Here is a 23,956-nt window from a genome sequence, read left to right as displayed (position 1 = left end):
ATTATATATACAGTAGAACCGACGCCATGTGTATTATGTGACATCTTGCAGGTGAAGAGGAGAATCTGTTTCAGCTGAGTGCAGCCACCATCAATGCTGAGTGGCTGGTGGATTCTGAGCTAGTGTCCCAAGTCTGTAACAGCCAATGTGCCTCTGGGGCATGCTCGGCATGTAGAGAGGCAGCAAATGAGTGTTGTGAGCACAAACCACCACCAGATGGAAGCAACCTACACCAATCCAAGGTAAGACATGGACATACAAATACACAGTACCAGTCAAAAGAGTATACTGTTTTTTTGTGCTATTCATCTGGGGAGTAAGTGTTTTGCTGCTTGGAAAAACACTATATAACATACAATACAAATAAACATGAATACAATAAAAAGTAGAAAGAGTTTCTTGTTTTGTCCAGAGAGTAATTGATAACTTGCGAGATGGCTAGAAGAAATGTTAAAGAAAATGCTGTGGGGCCAAAAATTTGAAGTGCTTCCTAAAAAATTTGAAGCGGTTCCTCAGCAACTGGCAAACTCAACTGACATCAAAGTACATACTTCAGCCATAGACAGATCATACAATAATTATCCTTGTAGCTTGTGTTGATGTTTAGAAATCATATCTCTTCTGCTTGTTCCCTATCTACAAAATTGGTTCCTTAGCTGCCTACAAGGCCAATTTCTGTTTCTCAAAGAAGTGACCTTTAAGTTCTTACAGATCCAGACAGCTTTCTGGTTCTTCCACTGCATTTTCTGCCTTCAACTTGCGCATTTTCTTGAAATTACATTTCTTGTAACCTTGTCACAAATTATCAAGTACCTTTCAGACAAACATTCTAATAATGCTTATTTTTATATATTGTAATGATATAATTGTGTCAATATATAATAATATTTTAATATTGCTCCTAATATTATTCACCCCCTTGGACTTTTTGTTATTTTATTGTGTTACAACGTGAAATTAAAATGTTGTTTTTTTCCACAAAGAAGTCCCTAATGTCAAAGTGAAATTGAAATTACAAATGGAAAAAAAAAGTACAAATGAAAAACAGAAATAAGTTATTTGCATAAGTATTTAGCCCATCTCAACTATATTTTAACACACATTTCTGCTCATTCTTCTTTGCAACATTGTTCAAGTTCTGTCAAGTTAAATGGGGACAGCAGTTTTCCACTCTTTCCACATATTCTCAATTGGATTGAGGTAGACTGGGCCACTTCAGGGCATTGAACTCAGCGTAGCTTTGGCTGTATGTATAGGGTCATTGTCCTGCTGGAAGATGAAGTCCCAGCTCTCTGGCACATTTTAGCAGATTGTCTTCCAGGGTTTCTTTGTACCTTCACAAGCTTTCTAGGCCCTGATGCAGAGAATCAGCCCGATAGAATGATGCTTCCACCACCACATTTCCCAGTATGGATGGTCTTTTCAAAGTGATGTGCGGTCTTAGGCTTGTGCCAAATATAGAGCTTAGTGTTAAGGACAAAAAGCAATATTTTAGTCTCATCAGATCACTGAATCTTTGTCCACTTGCTCTCAGAATCTCTTTTGTCTTCACAATGTAGTCCTTAGAAATTGTACAAACCAACCATGGAACCTCCCAGAGACAGGTGGATTTAACCTGGGATCATGTGAAACACCTTGATTGCAAATAGGTGGACTCCATTTAACTAATTATGTGACTTCTAAACACAATTGGTTGCACCACAGCTCAATCAGGTGTGTCATATCGAATACTTTACGTAATCAGTTTATTTTCAGTTTTATATATGTAGTTAATTCATAATTTACATACTTTATTTTCTCCTTTGACATTGTGGACTTTTTTTGTGTTCACCAGTGGTAAAAAGTATTATTTAAATCAATTTTGATTTCATGGAACACAAAAAAAATTATAAAAAAGTGCAAGGTGGGTAAGTACTTTCGGTAGTCACTGTGTATATGAGGTTTATAAAAAAAAGTTATCTTGTCAACCTCTCTCAGGCTTCAAATAAGCAAAGGAAAGAGCAGCAGCGCTTGGAGAAGAAAAAGCGCCAGGAAGAAAGACATCGACAGAAGGTTCTTCAAAGTAAAGGAACACCCGACCAGAACCAGAACCTCTCTGAGCCGGTTACTCTAGTCCCAGCTCTTAATACACTTAGTATATAGCAAAACATAGCATGGCCAAATAAAGTTATATTGAGCGGCTGGCAATTTGCACACAGAATCTCAATCAAATTAGATTTATTTTCAAATGTTACGGTCTCAGCATCATGTGATTATGTGAATGCGTTCAGGGTTGTGGATGATTGAGGGTGTTTGATAGTGACCCAGGTTGATGGATGATTTCCACTAGATAACACAACCACAAAGTCAGAATACTCTTAAAAATTATAAATTTTTTATTTATGGTTAGTTTTGTGCTTGAAGCAGTGTGGTTAGGCTAGATTTAAGATTTTAAAAACATACTGTAGAAATAGGTACATTTATGACTTTGTGGGTTTATTAACTAGTGATGACCCTATTGTACATAGGTTTCCCTATAGACACACTGGAGTGATAATTGCAAACATTAGAAACTGATCAGAATCAAACCCTTTCTAGGACTCAAAGATCAGCCAAATAAAATACTTCATTTGCTATCACATGATAAACGGTTACATTCTAGCTGGCACCATTTACCACTCTAAATTCAGCAGCAGATGGTAGTTATTATACCCTGGAAGAAATTTTCAGTTAACTTAAATATCTAAAAAAAAAAAATGTAGGTGTAGAAACGGGTTAAATTCAGTCGGTTTCTGTTTCCAAATACAGTATGGCCCCCCTCTGTCTAAACTTTTTCTATGCTGGTTAGTGCTGCTTTTTACAATGACCATTCAATTCATCTTGGGCTTCTTTTTGCATTTGTTTTGAATTTACATTTTTCTGATTCCAGCCAAAGAAAGAAAAGGGAAGATGCATAATTGTAAACAGAACTAGATGTTTTTTGACAGATACTGAAATGTTGAGTTGATACATAAACCATGTTTTATCTGGTTAATGGCAGTACAGTGGTATTGATCCGGTTTAAATACATTATAACATTATTATTCGGTTGGGAGATAGGAAGGTAAATCATTGTGAAGCACTGTTTGGTATGAAACAGAAAGTGGCAATAAATGAAAATCTTTAAGTATGTCATTGTATTCATATTTTTGTAAAATCAATCTCAAGTGGTTTCAATGTTTTGTATTTGATGGGTTGTTTATGATTCCTGAATCAATAGTCAACTTTGATGATACAATTTTTGTAGACTACACTGTAATTTCATGTTAACCTCAAATTAATGATTACTAAGTCAAAACCAGTTGAGAACCAGTGATACAGACTGCAAGGCTTTGTCCGTCTTAAGGATATGCAATGTGATTACAGAATTTAGGAAATACAAAGTTACAGAAAATTAACATGGCAGTAGATGGCAACCCACAGTTCAGTGGGTTGAGTTAATTGAGCTTTATAGTACAGTAAGCCTATATTTATTGTGTCAAACGTGCTTTGTAAGTTAAAGATCATGTGTCAGGTGGATGATGTCCACAGAGCAAAGAATTAACCCGAAAGAGGGATGCAAGTTGTGATATTTCTGTATTGTGCTGCTAACTCTTGTCCTTAATCCCTCCATCCTTGGTGTAGCAGTGTGCCGGACTCTGCATTGCAATGTTATGATCTGTGTCCCCAAGCCGATGCATCTGAAAGGCAGAGGAAACAGACAAAACGTGAACAACTCACAACAGACTTCCCAGCAGGATGTTAAGAGGTATTCCTGGGTAGCATCTCTGTCACTCTGTTGCATCACTGCCACAGCTATCAACATTCTAAAGATGCTACCGTCATATTGATGGAGGATGACCATTAATCTTAGCTACAGTGAGGGAAATAATTATTTGATCCCCTGCTGATTTTATAAGTTTGCCCACTGACAAAGAAATTATCATTCTATAATTTTAATGGTAGGTTTATTTGAACAGTGAGAGACAGAATAACAACAAATCAATCCAGAAAAACGCATGTCAAAAATGTTATAAATTGATTTGCATTTTAATGAGTGAAATAAGTATTCGACCCCTCTGCAAAACATGACTTACCTTGCGATTGATTGCTTCTGTGGACAGGTGTCTTTTATACAGGTAACAAGCTGAGGTTAGGAGCACTCCCTTTAAGAGTGTGCTCCTAATCTCAACTTGTTACCTGTATAAAAGACACCTGGGAGACAGAAATCTTTCTGACTGAGAGGGGATCAAAAATGTATTTCACTATCCAAAAATGTATTTCATATCCAGAAAGACATGCGTCTTTCTGGATATTTTGTTGTTGTTCTGTCTCCCACTGTTCAAATAAACCTACCATTAAAATTGTAGACTGATCATTTCTTTGTCAGTGGGCAAACATACAAAATCAGCAGGGGATAAAAAAATAAAAATCCTTCACTGTAACTACTGTTTAGTTACCTAATGTCATTATGACAACATCTAAATTATGACAAAAGGTATTCCTACTAATTAGTATTAGCTTATTAACTTACTATTACAATTATATTATTGTTCAGTTGCTTGGAAGTTCCTTATTTGGATATTGTATCATGACTTTACGCCATAGTAATGCATTTTAGAACTAATCATCATCAATGCAAATTGTAGATGCACTGAGTAAAATGCTCAGCTGGACATCAAACCTAAAGTGAACATTCAAACCAATATTGTGATAAAAAGTGCAGCCACTGAACACCATATCAAATTTAATGAAGAGTGTTAGCTAGTTGCCATGGAAACTCTGGCAACTACTTTGTGGTGTGTTATTTTCAGGTCAGACATAATCTAGCGTGAACTCTTTTTTTTCTGAGCTGTTGAAACTCTCAGTCGTTTTGGCAACATGCTACAAGTGGACGTTCTTGAAATGTGGTCAGTAAAAGGCTAATGATTCTCTACAGCTTCAATCTCAGAAAACAAATCCTTATTTAAACAAAGAGATAAGGTACATTCCAAGCAGTCAATAGTAGGATCCAATTGGACATTTTGAAAGTCCATGTACACCTTAATTCACAAACAAAAATAAACTGACCTAAACCAACAGTGCCGGAGGGTTACGTTCTCATTGGAAATGGTGGTGTCTCATCCTCTCACCTGAATTAAACTGGGCTGTGCAACAAAGGCCCTCCCCGCGTGTCCTCTGGTACACAGGTGAGACACACACCCGCGTGGCCGGGGGAAGGTGAGTTAGGCGCGTAGACAGTAAGTGGGGGGGCAGATAGAGGGAGGAGCGTGGGGCAGATGTAGAACCGTGGTCATCATCTTGTTTCTCCCAGGTGAGCCAATAGCCCTTCAGTCCATCCACACTGGCTTTCCAATCCACCTGCAGAGAGTCACTGCCCACCGTGGTTAGCTGCAGGTCTGCTAGGGCTGGCCTCACTTAGAAGGGATGCAAGGAAGGGGAGACGGGGAGGAGGGAGGAAAGAAGGTGAGAGATTGTTCTCTGTTCCAAAGTATGCATCGGCTATGTAAATAATTATTGGCACCCTTGATAGAGAGATGAGAGTGGCTGTGTAAAATACAACCCTGTTTCCAAAAAAGTTGGGATGCTGTGTGATATTTAAAGAAAAACAGAATGCAGTGATGTGCAACTCATTTAAACCCTATATTCAATAGAAAATAGTACCAAGACACCATATCAAATGTTGAAACTGAGAAAAAAATATTGTTTCTTGGAAAATACATGCTCAGTAAAAACTTTATGCCAGCAAAACATTTCAAAAAAGCTGGGAAAGAATCAACAAAAGACTGGAAATGTTGTGTAATGCTAAAGAAATAAACCTGATGGAATACCACAAAACTAATTAGGTCCATTGGCAACAGGTCAGGAACATGGTTGGGTATTAAAAGAGCATTCCAGAGGGGACGGGCCTTTCAGAAGCTGTACACAAAGGACAAGGGTGAAAACCAATATTGGATGGCTCTGATCTTCGGGCTCTCAGACGACGGCAATGCATTAAAAATGGACCCGATTCTGTAGTGGAAATCACTGCACGGGTTCAGAAACAATTCCGAAAACCATTGTCTGTCAACACGGTACGTCACAGCACCCACAAATCCAAGTAAAAACTCTACCTTGCAAAGAAGAAACCATACATAAACAACATCCAGAAACACCAGTTCTCTGGACTCAAGCTCTTTTAGATGGACTGAGGCGAAGTGAAATACTGTCCTGTGGTCTGAAAAATCTAAATTATTATTTTGGGGAATCATGGCTGTTGTATACTCCGGGCAGAATAGGAGAGGGACCATCCGGCTTGTTATCAGCCCACAGTTCCAAAGCCCGCATCCGTGATGGTATGGGGGTGCATTAGTGCACACTGCATGGGTGACTTGCACTTCTGTGTATGCACCGTAAATGCTGAACAACATATACAAGTTTTGGAGCAACATATGCTGTCATCCAGACAATGTCTTTTTCAGGCAAGGCCTTGCTTATTTCAGCAGGACAATACCAAACCACATTCTGCACTTATCACAACAGCATGGCTCTGTAGTAAAATAAACTGGCCTGCTTGCAGTCCAGACCTGTCCCCTACTGAAAACATTCGGCGCATTATGAAATGACAAATACAGCAAAGGAGACCACAAAATGTGGGGCAGCTGCAATCCTATATCATGAATGGGACAACATTCCACTTGATTCCAATGAACATCATTGCATTCTGTTTTTATTTGCATTTTACACAGCGTCCCATCTTTTTGGGAAACAGGGTTGTAAGTTATACAAATATTAAGCAATACTGTATGCTTTAAAAATACCATTATATTCCTTTACAATAAATTGTTCAAAGAAAGATTTGGAGCTCTTTGCCACATACACCAGCAGTGTTCTAGTCCTACTACCTCAGATTTGTTAAATGCTTCACCTTTGATGGAGGAAGATGAATGGTGCTGTTAAATGCATTTCGTAGGGCAACACAACATTATTTGATAGAGACAGATTTAATGTGTGGAAACAGGAACAGGGTGAAACCGCCAACAATCACAGCTTAATCAAAAGCGAGCAGAACAGTGACAATTTGTTGCACTCAAGGAGTAGCTGATCAGTGATTGGATTGTAGTGGGGATAAGAAATATCTCACTTTTGGAAAAGTTATAGCTGGACTCACAGTTTATATAGTCCAACACGGTGCACCAGGTTAGGCAGCAGGAGATATTAAAAAAAGATCTGAAAATATTCTGTAAGAAGAAATCTAATGAACCATGAATTAATTAAATAAAAGTTCTAAAGTTCCGTATCTGAAGTGTATTGGACATTCTTTTTTGTAACTTAAACCTTCCATGAGCTGGATTAAATCAGCTCATGGGGCTTAGTTACCCACCAATAAAGACATCAAGACATTTTAATTCAACTGAGGGAGAAAGAGAGGGTGAGAATAAGGCCTAACTGCAGCATCTATACTGTGGTATATTAAAATGCTAGTCAACTTAGCATTTTGCCTTTTTAATGCTTGAGCTGACATTTTATTAATAATTACTGTATATGTACATAACAGTATATCCTCAATGCTTTAAACTCCTTACCCTCCTCAGTGCACACTCTGACCGACATTGCCTTTTCCTGGCCGGAGGCGTGTCGAGCTATCACGGTGACCAGGTACTGGGTGTCTGGCTGGAGGTTCCTCAGCAGGGTGGAGTTCTGCCCTCGGCCCACAGAAGCCGTGTGCAGCTTCCCTCCAGGCAGGGCCGAGTACTCCACCTGGAAGCTCTTGACAGATTCTGGTTGGAGAGGTCCCCAGCTTACTCTTACACTGCTGGTCCCTGAGTCAGACACTGTCACCACGGCTGGGCTCAACACATCTGAGAAGACAATAAATGACATGTAATTTTAAAATATTATTTACCCGTTAGAATGAGATACCATTTGTAAAGTGCCTACAAAGAGTTTATAATGACGCTATTAATGGTTATTTAAGCCTTTTTATTAACATTTAAAAAAATTGTTGAAACACACTGGTCAAAAGTGCAATTGTTGGTCAGTGCTTGACAAATAGTGTGACAAAATTTAACACAAGTTATTAACCAATTACAATATTTAACCGCGGTCGATGTATCGGTCTGTCGTGGTGAAGAAAGAGCCGCAAGGCGAAGCTCTTGATTTACCGGTCAATCTACGTTCCTACTCTCACCTATGATCATGAGCTTTGGGTCATTACCGAAAGGACAAGATCCCGGATACAGGCGGCCGAAATGAGCTTTCTCCGCAGGGTGGCTGGGCGATCCCTTAGAGATAGGGTGAGAAGCTCAGTCACCCGGGAGGAGCTCAGAGTAGAGCCGCTACTCCTCCACATCGACAGGGGTCAGCTGAGGTGGCTTGGGCATCTATTCCGGATGCCTCCTGAACACCTTCCCGGGAAGGTGTTCCGGGCCCGTCCCACTGGGAGGAGGCCCCGGGGAAGACCTAGGACACGCGGGAGGGACTATGTCTCCCGGCTGGCCTGGGAACGCCTCCGTGTCCCCCGGAAGAGCTAGAGGAAGTGTCTAGGGAAAGGGAAGTCTGGGCATCTCTGCTTAGACTGCTGCCCCTGCGACCCGGCCCCAGATAAGCGGAAGAAGATGGATGGATGGATATTTAACCGTTTGGATATTTACTTAACTTCAAACTGCCAATATATACGAACTCACCAGAACTTATACTTTGTGTAAATACCGATTTGCTTTGGTTACTGCAATAAGTCTTTTTGGATAGGTCCTAATCAACCAAGTACAACAGGACTTTACAATTTTAACCCACACTTCTTGGCAGAAGAGTTCAAGCACAATCAAAGTGCAAGGGAATCTCATATGAACATGGGCATTTGACATTCAAAGACATTGATTTTCATTTTTGCAAACCATTCCTTTGGTTGATTTGGCTGTGTGCTTTGGATTGTTGTTGTAGATTTCTAGAAGAGTGCTGCAGCATTGATTCTAAAATATTGTAGTGTCCTTGGTGACACCACTACTCAACCCTCCAAATTGGGTACCTCTATTTGGAGCAGTGGGTAGTGCACCTGCCTAAGGAGCCGAAGGTCACGGGTTTGAGACATTGCCCACCAGACGCTACAATATTTAGATTTTTTGGGCTATTCATTGTCCTCTCTATCCTCATCAGAGCCCCTGTCACAGCTGAAGAGAACCATCCTCATAGCTAAGTCACCGACTTACTCGTGTTACCCCAATGCCCCTTGTGCTCATGCGATAGGAGCGCATTCTGTGGGCTACACATGGCCCTGGGGTAGGAGTTATCTTAGCACGGGACCACAGTGTCTTTGTAACCCCCCCCCCCCCCCATCTCATTCCCTAGTTTTTACATCAAATTATTGAGGTGCCAGGAAAAAAGGGTCAGTCTGTCCTTTCTCAGTGGAAATTGTTTATGGTGCATTCGTTTATGTGACGGGGACTAGGTTCAGTCGCAATTATATGCTGAAATCTAAGCAATTATCACTGGTGTCTTGTTGAACCTTAGGAGGACCAGAGTCCTTGGACCACACATCAGTACCTTCCCTGATGACTCCTGGCTGTCCGCTCTATTATATTGTTGAAGATCATACTTTACTTTTTATGTGATTTTCTTCCCCCCTCATTAGTTTTAGACTGATGTAAAAAGTATATTTTTGGTTATTGATATATTTCACACCAATCTTTATCATAAATTCAGCCCCTACACTCAAAATCAAAACAACATTCCCATTTTGACAACAACGCTGTTAAATCTATAGGCAAATATCCCAGCTAATCACAACACTTGTGGTTAAGTAATACTGTGAAACACCATACTGCACATATACAGTATAATGGATTTTTTTTAACTAAGTCATAATACAATATAAATTGTTTTGTGTATCACAGTTGGTGGGGTGTGAAGCCAAGGCTGTGGGTTCGATTCACATTGGATAAGAGTGTCTGCTAAATGACTTGGATGTCAATGTGTGAAAAACCTTACCTGACTTAGTTTTGAAGGTAACAGAGAGGGGCTTGAGCACCTGCAGGTTGGACTCAGGAGTCAGCGTGGCCGTGTATGTGGTGTCAGGCTTCAGGCCTGTCAGCCTTGCCGTGTTGGAGTCCCTCGGCTGGATCAGTCTCTGGTACTGGCCACCGCTAGTACTGGGACTGGTACCAGGCCCACCTGCTCCTCCGCCACCACTGGGAGCTGGTCCGAACCGAATCTCATAATAACCGTTCAGACCGGCCAGAACTGGTCGCCACTGCAGTACGGCACTGTCACTGGAAACGTCTCGCACCTGGAGCCGGTCAGCCCGGAGGATCTCTGTTGGAGGAGACACCAAAGGACTGAAACTCTGGTGTTAGACACACTTTCAGTGGAGGACAAGCTCACAGCAATGCTTCAGTGGAATAATCTGGAAAGGTATATCAGAATGAATGTGATGCACTATTGCATTCATTCCATTACAGCTATTACTTCAACATCCCTCCCCTTCAACGGCTTGCACTGTCCTAAACACATTTACAACTACATTATCGCAGTTGGCAGAGGATTTTTATCACACTATTGACCATTGATATTTGGAAACCTAATAAAGGCAGCAAAAAGAGAGGGTGCAAAGGGATGAGAAATGAACTCAGGCTGTCTGTGTGTCCGTCTGTCTGTCTGTCTGTCTGTCAGTACTTCAATGCATTCAAAACACATGCTTTAAAACCCCTCAAAATAGACAACCTACTTCAGAGGATACAGCTGTAACAAATAGCAAACCCATAAGAGGCTTCAGTATCAGCGGATGGGAACCTTAGGCATTCGCCAGAGCAACATATGCTTACTGAAAGTGCTCACGATTGCTACCCTGTCTGAACAGAGAAATACCCAATAGGCTATATAGAGTGTATGTGTTGGTGTATATATATATATATATATATATTTATATATATATATTTATGTATTTATTTATATGGATATAGCTCTGCAGGGAGTGCTGTAAGGGGGGCTGGTTTGGTGGGGGTTGAATACATTACTTATTAATAGCCGACCCTCTCCCATTACAGTCTAACAGACACTGTCTCTGCTTACTCTTATGTCCCACTGTCTCTAGGAGTGGCCATATATTTACAGGGTATGAAAACAGTCTAAAGCTCAAAAGAAGGGATCAGAGCATTGTTTCCCAGATCCTTAGTACCACCAAGCTCTTTAGTATATTTTTATTAACAGAGTTGTTTCCCAGAACCGTCGTTAGTATAATGGCTGTGAAAAACGATTACGCATGATGTAAAACAGTTTGAATCACAGCCTGACCATTCTGATATTCGTGTAGTGTTTTAAAGTAAGCTCACAGGATCGGGCGGCCGTGCGAGGCCACCTAAAATTCTTATTAACGGAGAATGTACAATGTCTCTTTAAGAGCATCAAATTACCTTGAATTATACACAACTGAAACAAATATTTTTGCATTTAAAACATGTCTTACAGGAAGTTGTCAAAACAAAGATGAAGTACAGTCATTTTAAGAGTGAACCATATAGACAGGTGAAAAAGTATTTGACCCATGTCAGATTTTTACATGTTTTTTTTTCACATTGAATCTGATCATACATTTTTGCTGCTTGTAGCAATATATTGAAGGAGTCTGAGAGGAATAAATAACACCAAAGTTAAAGGTAATCAAACATTATGCCACAATCCCATACAGTTGTTGATGCATATCAGTCTGAAAGGGTTCCACATAAAGCTCTGGGGATTCCCAGTACCACAGTCAGACCCATATTGTCCAAATGGAGAACTTTTGAGACAGTAATGAATCTTCCAAGAATTGTCTGTTCTGCTGAAATCTCTGAAATTGCAAGGCGAAAAACCATCCAGGAAGTCACAAAACACCCTAGGACAACATCCAGGAATCTTTTTTGCCTAAGTTAAGGTCAGTTTTCAAGACTCAATTATCAAAAAGGCACTGGGTGAAAAAGTATTCATGGCAGAGTAGCAAACTGGAAACTACTGCTCACTAAGATGAACATGAATGCTTGTTAAAATTTTAGAACAACGTTTTACAGACAGATGGGTCAAAAGAGGGACTTTTGCGGGCCGCATTATGTCTTAGAAAAAACAATCCCTGCATTACACATTAAGAATCGCACATCAACGGTCATGCATGGAGGTGGAAGTGTCATGGTTTGGGAATGCTTTTGTGCATCAGGACCTGGACAACTTGCCAATGTTGAAGCAACCACCTCTTTGTACAGGACAATTCTACAGGAGAATGTCTGGCCATCTGTCCCTGAGCTGAAGCTGAAGTGCAACTGGGTAATCCAAGACAATGATCTGAAACCCAAGCAAGTCAACAACAGAAGAGTTGAACAAGACATGTACAGGTGCTGGTCATAAGTTTATTTATTTCAGTAATTCCATTCAAAAAGTGAAACTTGTATAATGTATACATTCATTCCACACAGACTGATATATTTCAAGTGTTTATTTCTTTTAATTTTGATGATTATAACTAACAACTAATGAAAACCCCAAATTCAGTATCTCAGAAAATTTGAATTTTGTGAAAAGGTTCAATATTGAAGACATCTGGTGCCACACTCTAATCAGCTAATTACCCCAAAACACCTGCAAAGGCCTTTATATGGTCTCTCAGTCTAGTTCTGTAGGCAACACAATCATGGGGAAGATTGCTGACTTGACAGCTGTCCAAAAGACAACCATTGACACCTTGCACAAGGAGGGCAAAACACAAAAGGTCATAGCTAAAGAGGCTGGCTGTTCACAGAGCTCTGTGTCGAAGCACATTAATAGAGAGGCGAAGGGAAGGAAAAGATGTGGTAGAAAAAATGTACAAGCAATAGGGATAACCGCACCCTGGAGAGGATTGTGAAACAAAACCCATTCAAAACTGTGGGGGAGATTCACAAAGAGTGGACTGCAGCTGTAGTGAGTGCTTCAAGAACCACCACGCACAAACGTATGCAAGACATTCCTTGTGTCAAGCCACTCTTGAACAAGACACAGCGTCAGAAGTGTCTCGCCAGGAAGAAGGACTGGACTGCTGCTGAGTGGTCCAAAGGGATGTTCTCTGATGAAAGTAAATTTTGCATTTCCTTTGGAAATCAAGGTCCCAGAGTCTGGAGGAAGAGAGGAGAGGCACAGAATCCACGTTGCTTGAAGTCCAGTGTAAAGTTTCCACAGTCAGTGATGGTTTGGGGTGCCATGTCATCTGCTGGTGTTGGTCCACTGTGTTTTCTGAGGTCCAAGGTCAACGCAGCCGTATACCAGGAAGTTTTAGAGCACTTCATCCTTCCTGCTGCTGACCAACTTTATGGAGATGGAGATTTCATTTTCCAACAGGACTTGGCACCTGCACACAGTGCCAAAGCTACCAGTACCTGGTTTAAGGACCATGGTATCCCTGTTCTTAATTGGCCAGCAAACTCGCCTGACCTTAACCCTATAGAAAATCTATGGGGTATTGTGAAGAGGAAGATGCGATACGCCGGACCCAACAATGCAGAAGTGCTGAAGGCCACTATCAGAGCAACCTGGGCTCTCATAACACCTGAGCAGTGCCACAGACTGATCGACTCCATGCCACGCTGCATTGCTGCAGTAATTCAGGCAAAAGGAGCCCCAACTAAGTATTGAGTGCTGTACATGGTCATACTTTTCATGTTCATACTTTTCAGTTGGCCAACATTTCTAAAAATATTTTTTTGTATTGGTCTTAAGTAATATTCTAATTTTCTGAGATACTGAATTTGGGATTTTCATTAGTTCATTAGTTATAATCATCACAATTAAAAGAAATAAACATTTGAAATATCAGTCTGTGTGTAATGAATGAATATAATATACAAGTTTCACTTTTTGAATGGAATTACTGAAATAAATCAACTTTTTGATGATATTCTAATTTTATGAACAGCACCTGTAGTTTTAAAATGGTCTAATCAAAGTCCAGACATAAACCCCATTGAGATGTTGTGGCAGGATATGAAATGAGCAGTACAAAAAATTATAAATCACTGAATGAAAGCAGTTCTACAGGAAAAATGACTCAATAGCGCTGTGAGATAAAGATCAATGACTCAAGGTAGTATTTCTTTGCAACCAACCACTGCCAGCATAATATCCTGCTGCTAAAATAACGCTAATGAAGCCTCAAATGGCCCTCACTAGTTATCGTCACCTATATTGATTGATACTACATCTATGTCATTCACAAATGGCTAATTAGCTGTTAAAAAGGCCAGTGGCAAAAGAGGATTTGTTCAGGATAAACAAAACCTTGCTGTTTACTATATTGTGACTATTTCTGGTGGATTTTCGAATTGTGTCTCAGGATTTGTTCAGGATAGACAAATACTTAGCTGGCTACACGATTCTCTCGTCTTTTCACTTGACGAAAAAATCAGTTATTGTCACCTATATTGATACAGTAGTTATTGTATCAATGTCATTCACGATTGGGTAATAAGCTGTTAAAACGGCCAGTGGCAAAAGCCATAAACTTCATAGATGCTATTTGTGGTGGAGGTAAACTTAATAAGAAACGTTACTCAGTGTAACACAATATAATGGCGTCAAGTGACATATTACTTGCTAATAAGCTTTTAAAATGGCCAGTGGCAAAAGTGATACAGTTCATAGATACTATTTGTGATGGAGGTAAACTTAATAAGAAATGTTACTCAATTTAACGCTAAATATTCAAACTTGGCTTTATGTTGATGAGTGAAAATGATATAATGTGAAGAGACTATACTAATAGCTGACATGTGTGCAGTTTGGTAATGTAGTGGTTAATGACAGTACTTTTAAGGTGGGCACCCTGGGTTCAATTCTTGAGAGGGCAGCCACATTTTATTGCATGTTGGGCTAAACTAGGCTTGCCTGGTTTCTTGTTTTTATAGATAAATAAGTATTTATGTTAGAATTTCATGTTGGGATTTAAAATAATATGTAACCTAATCCATGGATTGTCATAAATTTTGGGTTGAAATTGTAGGCTATTACTGTTGAATGTTAGTAAAATTCCCGATGTAGCAAAAGGGAAACCCAAAACAAATTAGCTAGACCCATCTGTAAATATAATACCCACTGGTAATCCAACATTTTCATTTTTCTATGTTGTTTTGTATTATTCTAAAACCCAATGAGGCTTAAGCAATCAAGGTCTATATCTCAAAGCTATAAATATATGTGGTGTAATAGTTGCTATCAACATTAAAGTTGTACCCTTCTCAAAAGATGATTCAACAAAGTATTAGTTTAAGGGTGTGCACACTTATGAAACCAGGTTATTGTAAGATTTTTTATTTTTCCCCCTCGAGGATTTCAGTTTGTTTTTCAATTGAATTGTTCACATTATAAGTCACATTAAAAGTCGAAAAAGTTTTGACATGATTTATCTTTGTCTCATTCTTTTACATCACAAAAATCTGGAATTTTAACAGGGGTGTGTAGCCTTTTTATATCCACTGTATATACCTGAAGCTGAGAATCTCTCTTAAAAAAAGGATGTCTCAGTTAAGAAACATTATACTATCACAATACATGTTCTCTCCCAGGTCATAATAGATTTTCACCAGGAAAGGAGAATGAGTGAGTGGCTTGCTCAACACAGAAGAGGCTCCATTCCGGAGAATGTAAGTGGAGCACAGTGGGGGCGGAGTGATGAGTAGAGCGAAGGAGTAGACTGGAGCATGAGGTGATATCGGAGAAGGACAGAAGGTTGTCGCTCAACATTGCTCCAGCACCGCTCTGAGTAGCCCTTACTTCATGTGATCAGGGCAGGCCTGGACCCAGATGCATTTGTAGGATACTAGTGTGCTAATCAGGTGGTCTTTAAGGTAGCCTATCAATGCACTAATGCTGCATTAACTTGTATTTATAGATTCCTTTTCTGTGTGTAATGCCCCCATAATGCCCTGGCTGTGTGGTGGGAGAAAAAGTGGTGCAGAACACACCCTAAACAAAGTGGGTCAGCTCCAGATACTAGTGGAATTACTGATTCCATAGCAGACCGCATAGCAGACCGCAGAAAGACCGCAGAAAGAATTGGGGAACATAAAGCACGATTACATAATTGACATAATATTTAACTGCGAACACACAGTCACAAAACTTGTGTTTTGTTTAAATTGACTTTAAACCAGAAATGAATGGAGCAAATTTGGAGCAATGTTTTTTTTTCTTAAGAGCGGGAGGGGTTTTTATAGTGGAGTGTTTGGGCTTGGAGCACTGAAGTAGTGGGCAAAAATCACTCTGAGAATGATGTGTGGTTTCCGATAGCTCAACTTGGCCCACATACTCTAGTCTATGCAACAAGAAAAGTTTGAGAATCATGATGAAAACGAATTTGACTGAGGTGTTGTGCAGAATGTCATCTTGCACCAATGCAACCAAATGAAAATGTAACCCAAACAGTCACGTGAAAGGGTTTGTTACATGCAACTAAATTGTTGCAGTTTGGAGCCCTGATAAATGCTCAGTGGCAAAGTGCAACACATTGTTTACATGTTGTTCAGTCAAATGTACTGTACATTTTTAAGGTACAACCTTTTTTGGTTCAATATAAAAATTTATAAAACCCTCTGGAACTAAGTGTTCTCACCAGGACTAGAAGGGTTCTACTAATCAAACCAAACTACCCAAAAAGTACCAAAAAGAACCCATAACCCGTAACTTAGTGTTTGTGTCTTTACCGGAAGCTTTGTTTCGATGACTTTCTGGGATGTTACTGGGTTTTTTTCTGATGGGGTTATACTGTTCAAATTCCTTCCTTACTGTGTAGTTCCCCTATCATACAGAAATCTGCTGATATCGTAGCATTGCAGCTCAGCGATGTACTGGAGCTTACCTGTTTGCTTTTGGGTTCATTTGGGTCCATTTGGGCACTTATGAGTACTTTTGGGTAATATTTTGTTCTTTTAAGTTATCTGGGTCGCCTACTAGAAATTATTTTGGATACTTCTGGGTAATTTGGAGTGATTCGTAGCACCCATCAAGTATCATCATTGTAATGAAATGCAACCCAGGTCCACTGTGTGATTGAGTCAATTATAGTCAAGTTTGAAACCTCAGGAGCACTCACCAATAATGGCATCTCTCAGGTCTTCAGTGATAATACTCATATCATCGATGTCCACAAAGTACAGGTGTGACTCCACAGGAGGCGTGACCACCTGCCGTAGCACCTGGTAGTTCCCATGGCCTGTGGAGATCACCAGAACTGCAACGCCTTCCTCTCTTAGCTCCTCCATTGGTCCAATCACATCTCCAGGCTTTACCCCATCTGTCAGCCACACTAGAACCCTGGGAAGATCTGATCCAGCCTCCCCGGTGCCATCTGGCCTTAGCACCCATTCTTTGGCCATCCTGAGGGCCTCCTCTGTGTTGGTGTCACCTCTCAATGGCTTGGTGTTACTCAGTGACATCTGGAGGCTAGTTTGGGTATTGTGGACATCAAAGCCAAACTCGAGACGTGGTTGGGTGCCTACCTGCAGTAGGCCTACCCTCACCTGACCTTTGCCCAATGAGAAGGGGAGGAGGAGCTCAGACATGAAGCTCAGCATACGAGAGTATTCATAGGACGAGATGCTGCCTGAGGAGTCCAATAAGAAAAGGACATAGCCCTCACAGCAGTTCAATACTGAAAGGAAAGACAATGAGAGAAGATAGTTACATTTGGTGGACACACTAAGTAGATCTGTACATTTCTATGTGTATAGATTATAAACAGACATTATCTATAGACTACAGCTACAGAATGCCAGTACCAATATCAATTGAAAACAAGACAACAGTAAACAGTGTCAGTATCTAATATATCATATGGGATAAATCATCCCTGAGTATGTATGCCAAATTTCAGTCAAACAGATCAATAGATGAACATAAAACATATTCATTTTGTTCATTTAAAATGGTATATTCATTACATCACAAAAATATATTTGTACCTACGGGCTGTAAAAAAGCTCAGCTTGTAAAAGAACAGTTTTCACCCCAAACCTTCCATCACATTCCCCCAACCCTGCCAAGCACAGCCAACATGTCTCTTTATCACAATAATTGGTTAATGCTCCAACAACGCAGATTAATATATTTTTAAAATAATACGTTAATCAAACAATTAAAGAAATGTCACTCCAATGTTGTGCTGATTTCCTCAATGGTACTGTGCTTGTATTCACAGAAGCCTTAGTGGGAAATGTTTAGGCCTGCATTCTTTAACATTCTCTATGATATATACTACATGGACTGGAGAATCTGTGCAAAAACAGTCCACTACTCACTCTCTACTTTCTCTCTTTCTCACTCTGATTCATTCACCACCCTTTACAGTTTTCCAGTGGTTCCCTCCCTGTTAAGTACGCACACACAGAATCTCCCCCCTTCTAAGACATCCACCTCCTTGGAACAAAACTGTCACAAAGTCATTAAAACCTTCATAAAAAATGTCATAAGTTTGAAGGCAGAAGAAGCCTAACACAGGAGGAGAAAAAAATTGGGAGAAACCAGTGAACCATCCTAACAAAGAAAATGCAAGAAACAACAACTTAGAGCAATAAGACTGAAGCAAACAGGCTGATCTAAAACTAGGAAAAAAGTTAGATAGATCAAAGGAGAGGTGGGCGGAGGCAGGATGAATTGAGGATACTATCTAAACATTCAGATAGAATAGCCAATACACTGCAGTTGTAGCCAATTTCCAATATTTTGTAACAGTAGTGAAAGAGCACACATTGTTAAAGTGAGAGTGGGCGGGCGAGAACAGTAGGAGCTACTGGTTATTGGTGGTATAAGGAGGAGGTTAAATTGGAGATGGGGAAAGAGAGAGAAATTGTAAAGGGGGAGGGGTGTATTTTCAGTTCCATTTAAGAAAAAAGGAGGAATGCGTGTTAGCTATAAATATTGAGCAGAGACAGAAAGAGAAGTAGATGATAGGAAAGATGTGAAAATGAAGAAAGTGAAAAGCAAGAGAAGGGACAAAAGTTATGATGTTTTCAACCTTGGTGGTAAAGAATATCACTGTCCCGAAGCGAGGAAAAGCAACACCGAGGGATTCCAAATTGTCAATGCCCTGATAAAGGGTTTGTCACAGTACTAATTTAACTTCCAAAGAAACCTTGTGGGGACCAATTTCTTATATTTGTAGGGACATTCAGTGAAAATCATATATTTTGAAACTAATATGTGGTTGTTAATATGTGGTGGCTGTACTTATAAGTGTAGTGTGGAAAGACTAGTGTAAATTGCAATGACTGTAAACACACACACATAGACTTTCTCTCTTTCACTCTGTTGCCTCCCAAAGAATTCTCTACATCTGTCTTCTTTGGACTTTGTACTCCTCCAGCTCCCTTCACGGGAGGGGCCGCAGTTACACTGCACATATGGCCTCTAGGTTTAAGCTCCTGTAAACTGTGCTGTCTGTGTTTCTCTGGTTAAGTATGTTTATTGTAAACCCAAAAGTTGGATATGATCTTGTCATGTAAAGTAGTATTAGCTTCATGGCCAAGTTAGCTTTGCAGTACATCCTAAAGAAGCTCAACTAATGTATTAGTGGTTACACAGTGAATTAGAATTAGGAAACTTTGCATCAGTGAGTATGGTAGTAACTGGCAATTAGATTGTGGATCTCCTTCACACATGCCTGTATTGAAGCTCAAACATACATAAACACACACCTCCATGTGTGTTTTACTGTCCTTGTGAGGACTTTTTGACCAAAATGTTTTTTTGAAATCTGAAATCTCTATATTTACCCCTAACCCTAATCTTAACCCCTGAAACCTCTAACTCCAAAACCTAACCCTAAACTGAATTCAAACAATAAACCATAACAACCTTTTATTCCTAAACTTAACCTAGCCCTAGCCTTAACCTAACCCCTGAACCAGAAATTGCACTTGTTTGGTTTTGTAAATCCTAAATCTAACTCCAACCCTAACCTCTACAACTGAAACATTTTGCCTAACCCTAAACCTAAATCCAAATGCCTAAGCCAACAAACCCCAATTTTAACACTAAGCCCAAATGTTAGTTTTATTCCCTACGCCAGATATTATTCTTTCTCGTTGTTGGGATTGGCTAAACTACCTTATGGGGACCAAACACACATAAATGCCTACTGTCCAGTTGTTTTATAGACTCAGATGTGATGTACATTGCTTGTCATTCATACTCAAAAGAAGTATTACCAAGGGCAAATGCAGTGATCCTGGTTCATAGTATAGATCAGTATATAGCTATGTACACTCACTGCAAAGGAGTAAGAGCGATGGTGGAGGGTATACCAAGACAAACATTACTTCAAAAAGAATCAGAATCAATTGGCAACCTGTCTAAATGACTATAATCCAGTAGCACTCAGGTGGAGACATAAAATGCTTTGAACTGGTCATGGGTCATGTGAACACCATCACCCCGGACACTCTGGACCACTACAACATGCATACCCCCAACAGATCCATGGATGACAATCTTGATTGCACCCAACAATTCTAAATACCTATGTGAGAATGATGTTAATCGACAACAGCTCACAGCTCCACACCATAGCTTTGTGAAATATGTTTTCTATTCAGTTTGTCATCTTAGTTTTTACAGGCACTGCCCAGCCCATGGGCGCAAACCTCCTGGTCTTGTTTTCCTTGACGTCAAAATCAATATGGACTACCTTTTCATGCTCCTAACATACATTGTAGAAGCCTGCAGTATTTCACAATTGAATTGGTAGGCCCATTGCATAGGCAAATAGTAAAGTTTGACTATGTTCAACAATTTGTTAGATTTGTAATTCAAGACGCATAATGCTGGCAACAATGTCAATTACATTTTCTGTGACAGAACAGAATCTGATTTTTTGTCACCCGAACTAACATTTACATATTCCTAAATAACCTTGTTTCGCTGCAAAACTTTGTACTTTTGTATTTCATTTTGGTTGTTGTTGTTTATTATTTACTGGGTATATATTCCTTGTGTTCAATTTTTCTATCTTTTTTTTCCTGCAATTGCTATATTTTCTATCTTCATCCGGAATCACACTGCTAAAAATACTTGAATGGTTCTTTAAAGTCATCCATAGGCAGTATTTCTGTTACATGTATTTGACACAATGCATTTAAACTACTTTTCAGTAGTCCTTCATTGGCTTGAACTACAGTGTGATACATTTTCCTAAAACAGCGGTGTACTTTGTATTTCACAAAATGCTTTTCAACAGTACTGATTGACATGTGGTCTTGTTAAAAGAGCTTGTTAGAATGATAATGCACTGCATGCTTTGCTTGTAAGGCAACAATCACATTTTCACTTGTTTACACTAGGAAAAGTGTATAATAGACTAAAGTCTTGTCTATCTAAATAATACCACTGTTGTTTAAAGAGGCCCAGTCAGTGAAATACAGTCAATGCAATCAAATAGAGTATAGTGCCATTCAAAGTTATTTGGAGCCATCACATTTTACTGAATAATGAACGGTAAAATTACATTTGGTTTGATTGTTCTAACCAGATATTACAAAACAAAAGTATGGTTCTTCAAAGGTTCTCTATAAAGATTTTATAAAGAACCATAAAAAGGATTTAACCCCAAAAATGTCTGTAATAGTGGAACACTTTTTTGCAGCAATATAGAACGTTCTGAATACGGAAGGGTTGTAACTCTTCATTTAAGATTCTAGAAACTTGCACAAATTATAGAAATGTTAGAATTGGTTCTTTACTGATTCTACATAGCACCACAAGGGATACACTATGGTTACAAGCTAAATAACCTTTACTTGCAACCATATAGATCAATTTGGCATTTTGTGGTATATGTGTGGAAAAAGCCTCCTTCACAGCACTTCTTGTTTTGAAAAAATATAACATGGTTTATAACACCACCAATTAGCAACATGGAAGATACAAATACACCACCACAGGGCTTAAACTTAGACCAACTGTGCCTCAGTTGTTCTAAGTATAAAAAGCATGTCTATGATTGAATGAGATGCATAAGTAATTAGGCTCTTAGTCATAACTTGTATAGTCTCTATAAATGGACTTGGGTGTGAGAAGCTAATGTTCTGAAGAGTGTTCACTGAGTCAGCCGGCCCAGACTTCTCATTAAAAGTCACTGTGCGTTTATAACACCCCCCCCCCCCCAAAACACAAACAAACACACACACACACACACACACACACACACACACACACCCATTAGCTGTGTTGGGAAGGAATGACTATGTAATTAAATGAATTACAATGTGAAATAACCTGTAATAATTAAAATAAGTTAAGTAAGTAAGAAACTAGTTAAACAGTAGTTTATAACTGTTTGCCAGTACCGTAGCTAACTAATGGCACTGAAAACTAATTAATTTTCTCTTTTCGCAAAAAAGAAAATGTGGGTGAAGTAGGCAATACATTTCTTTCTGTCTGATTTGCCAAATTATGATCTGAAACAGATTTCACATTAACACATTTCCCCAAGAGATCTGCTCTTGCAATTTGTAAGTTAAGACATCTCATATTTACTACTTAAAACGACTTTTAAGTAGTTAAAAAGTAACTTCAGTTCTGTAAACTATTTATTCAAAGGTAGCTTCACTTTAGTTTAATTCCATTCAGTGTGAAGTAACTGGTAGTTCAACTCTTTTCGAAGCAGATCCCTCAAACCAGACGACGGATTATGCTCACCTGCTTCTTGTGCGGTGTTTTGACCAAAGGACGACCGCAGAAACACGCCAATTAACATGCAAGAGTACAAAATACGACTCTTCATCTCAACAGTGTTTTGTGAACAAACAATAATAATAATAAAAAAATGGTTATATTGATAGGGCTTTCACCAAAAATATGTCCATTGCCTGGAACGTCGCTCCAATTGATATGGTAATGACCCTTACAAACAAGATATTTACGGTATAAATTGCTCAATTAATCTTCATATCACAATTCCTCACTTTCCACGATACTTTCCTGCGTTGTTTCCTATTTTAAGGAACATTATTTACTCATAAGACTACCCAAGATCAAATGTTGTCTGGTGGTTGCTCGAGTGCCCTCGGTGAGTTTGTGCGCGCAACGTAAAAAACCAGAGCATTCAATTCCGCTCTTCGCTCAGTCCGGTCTTCCATTACTGTGACAGTTGGTGGTCCGTGTAGGTCCGTGTACTGTGCGTTTATCGTATTTTAGTCATATCAGAAAATGGAAAAATTATATAGTCGACACATGGCCTAATAATCCCCATAAAACCTGTGGGTTTTAATCCCCAAAGGGAACAGGATCATACTTATTATTTTCACATTTCACCAATAATTTATCCCAAGTAATTTTTTAATTGCTTCAAATATGTTCTGTGTTTTCTTTAGGCTTACCCCAACTCAACAAATCTCATCAGGAAAACGTGACATTTGACAACATATTTGCTTTAATTATGTCTAAGGAACATGTATTTTCTTATATTTAGCCAAAATGGATAAAAGTCAAATATTTAGACGGTTTGTAGAACTAGAAGTGCTGTAAGCCTATGGGAAATAAAGACCTTATTTGAAAACGATTCTCAAATTCCTTATGGGATAAATTAGTGAAAAGATGAGAAAGCAGGAATTTGGAATATAAATAATAATTGGAAAATGTTGTTTCTTAAAACTTAAACTGGGGGGCAGAAAATACAACAGAGGGGGCTAAGACCCCTTTTGCCCCCTTGTGGTGCCAGGTCTGTGTGTAATGGTTTGTGTTTTGCAACCTGTAGCGGGATAACCTCAAAAGGCTTGCAGTGCATTTACCTATATGTAATCCACTAGGCAAACATTAAAACAGCATGAATCCACTTTTCAAGAGGAAATGGTTATTGGACAAATGTATTTCTACAGGTTAATTTGTGCAAATGTTATTGTTTGTAGGCATTGTATAAGCAGAATAAACGCAAACGTGCTGTGTTGAGATTTTGTATTTTATTCATACAAATGTATCTGCTATGCTAACATTAGTA

The 23,956-nt window shown here is 39.3% G+C and overlaps 2 protein-coding genes across 3 annotated transcripts in view; one reads left to right on the top strand and one right to left on the bottom strand.

The window, feature by feature from the left end:
• Positions 1-3,148, top strand: part of otud3 (OTU deubiquitinase 3) — a 35,158-nt gene extending 32,010 nt beyond the window's left edge. For both annotated transcript variants that reach the window (XM_020051711.2, XM_010875433.4), the window contains exons 7-8: positions 52-242; positions 1,978-3,148. In XM_020051711.2, coding sequence (XP_019907270.1) covers positions 52-242; positions 1,978-2,142 — 356 coding nt within the window. In that variant the 3' untranslated portion in view covers positions 2,143-3,148. The remainder of the gene's footprint in view (positions 1-51; positions 243-1,977) is intronic.
• On the bottom strand, positions 2,978-23,085 carry vwa1 (von Willebrand factor A domain containing 1). Its single transcript, XM_010875434.4, has 6 exons — positions 22,660-23,085; positions 17,060-17,617; positions 9,964-10,287; positions 7,563-7,838; positions 5,130-5,414; positions 2,978-3,698 (listed from the first exon to the last, which is right to left on the bottom strand). Exons 1-6 carry the CDS (start codon positions 22,742-22,744, stop codon positions 3,670-3,672), a joined length of 1,557 nt encoding a protein of 518 aa, XP_010873736.1. The 5' UTR covers positions 22,745-23,085; the 3' UTR covers positions 2,978-3,669.
• Positions 23,086-23,956: the final 871 nt, after the last annotated feature.

The sequence above is a fragment of the Esox lucius genome, chromosome 12, assembly GCF_011004845.1.
Source record: "Esox lucius isolate fEsoLuc1 chromosome 12, fEsoLuc1.pri, whole genome shotgun sequence".
In the NCBI taxonomy this organism is placed as follows: domain Eukaryota; kingdom Metazoa; phylum Chordata; class Actinopteri; order Esociformes; family Esocidae; genus Esox; species Esox lucius.
This window is presented reverse-complemented; position numbering and strand designations above follow the sequence as displayed.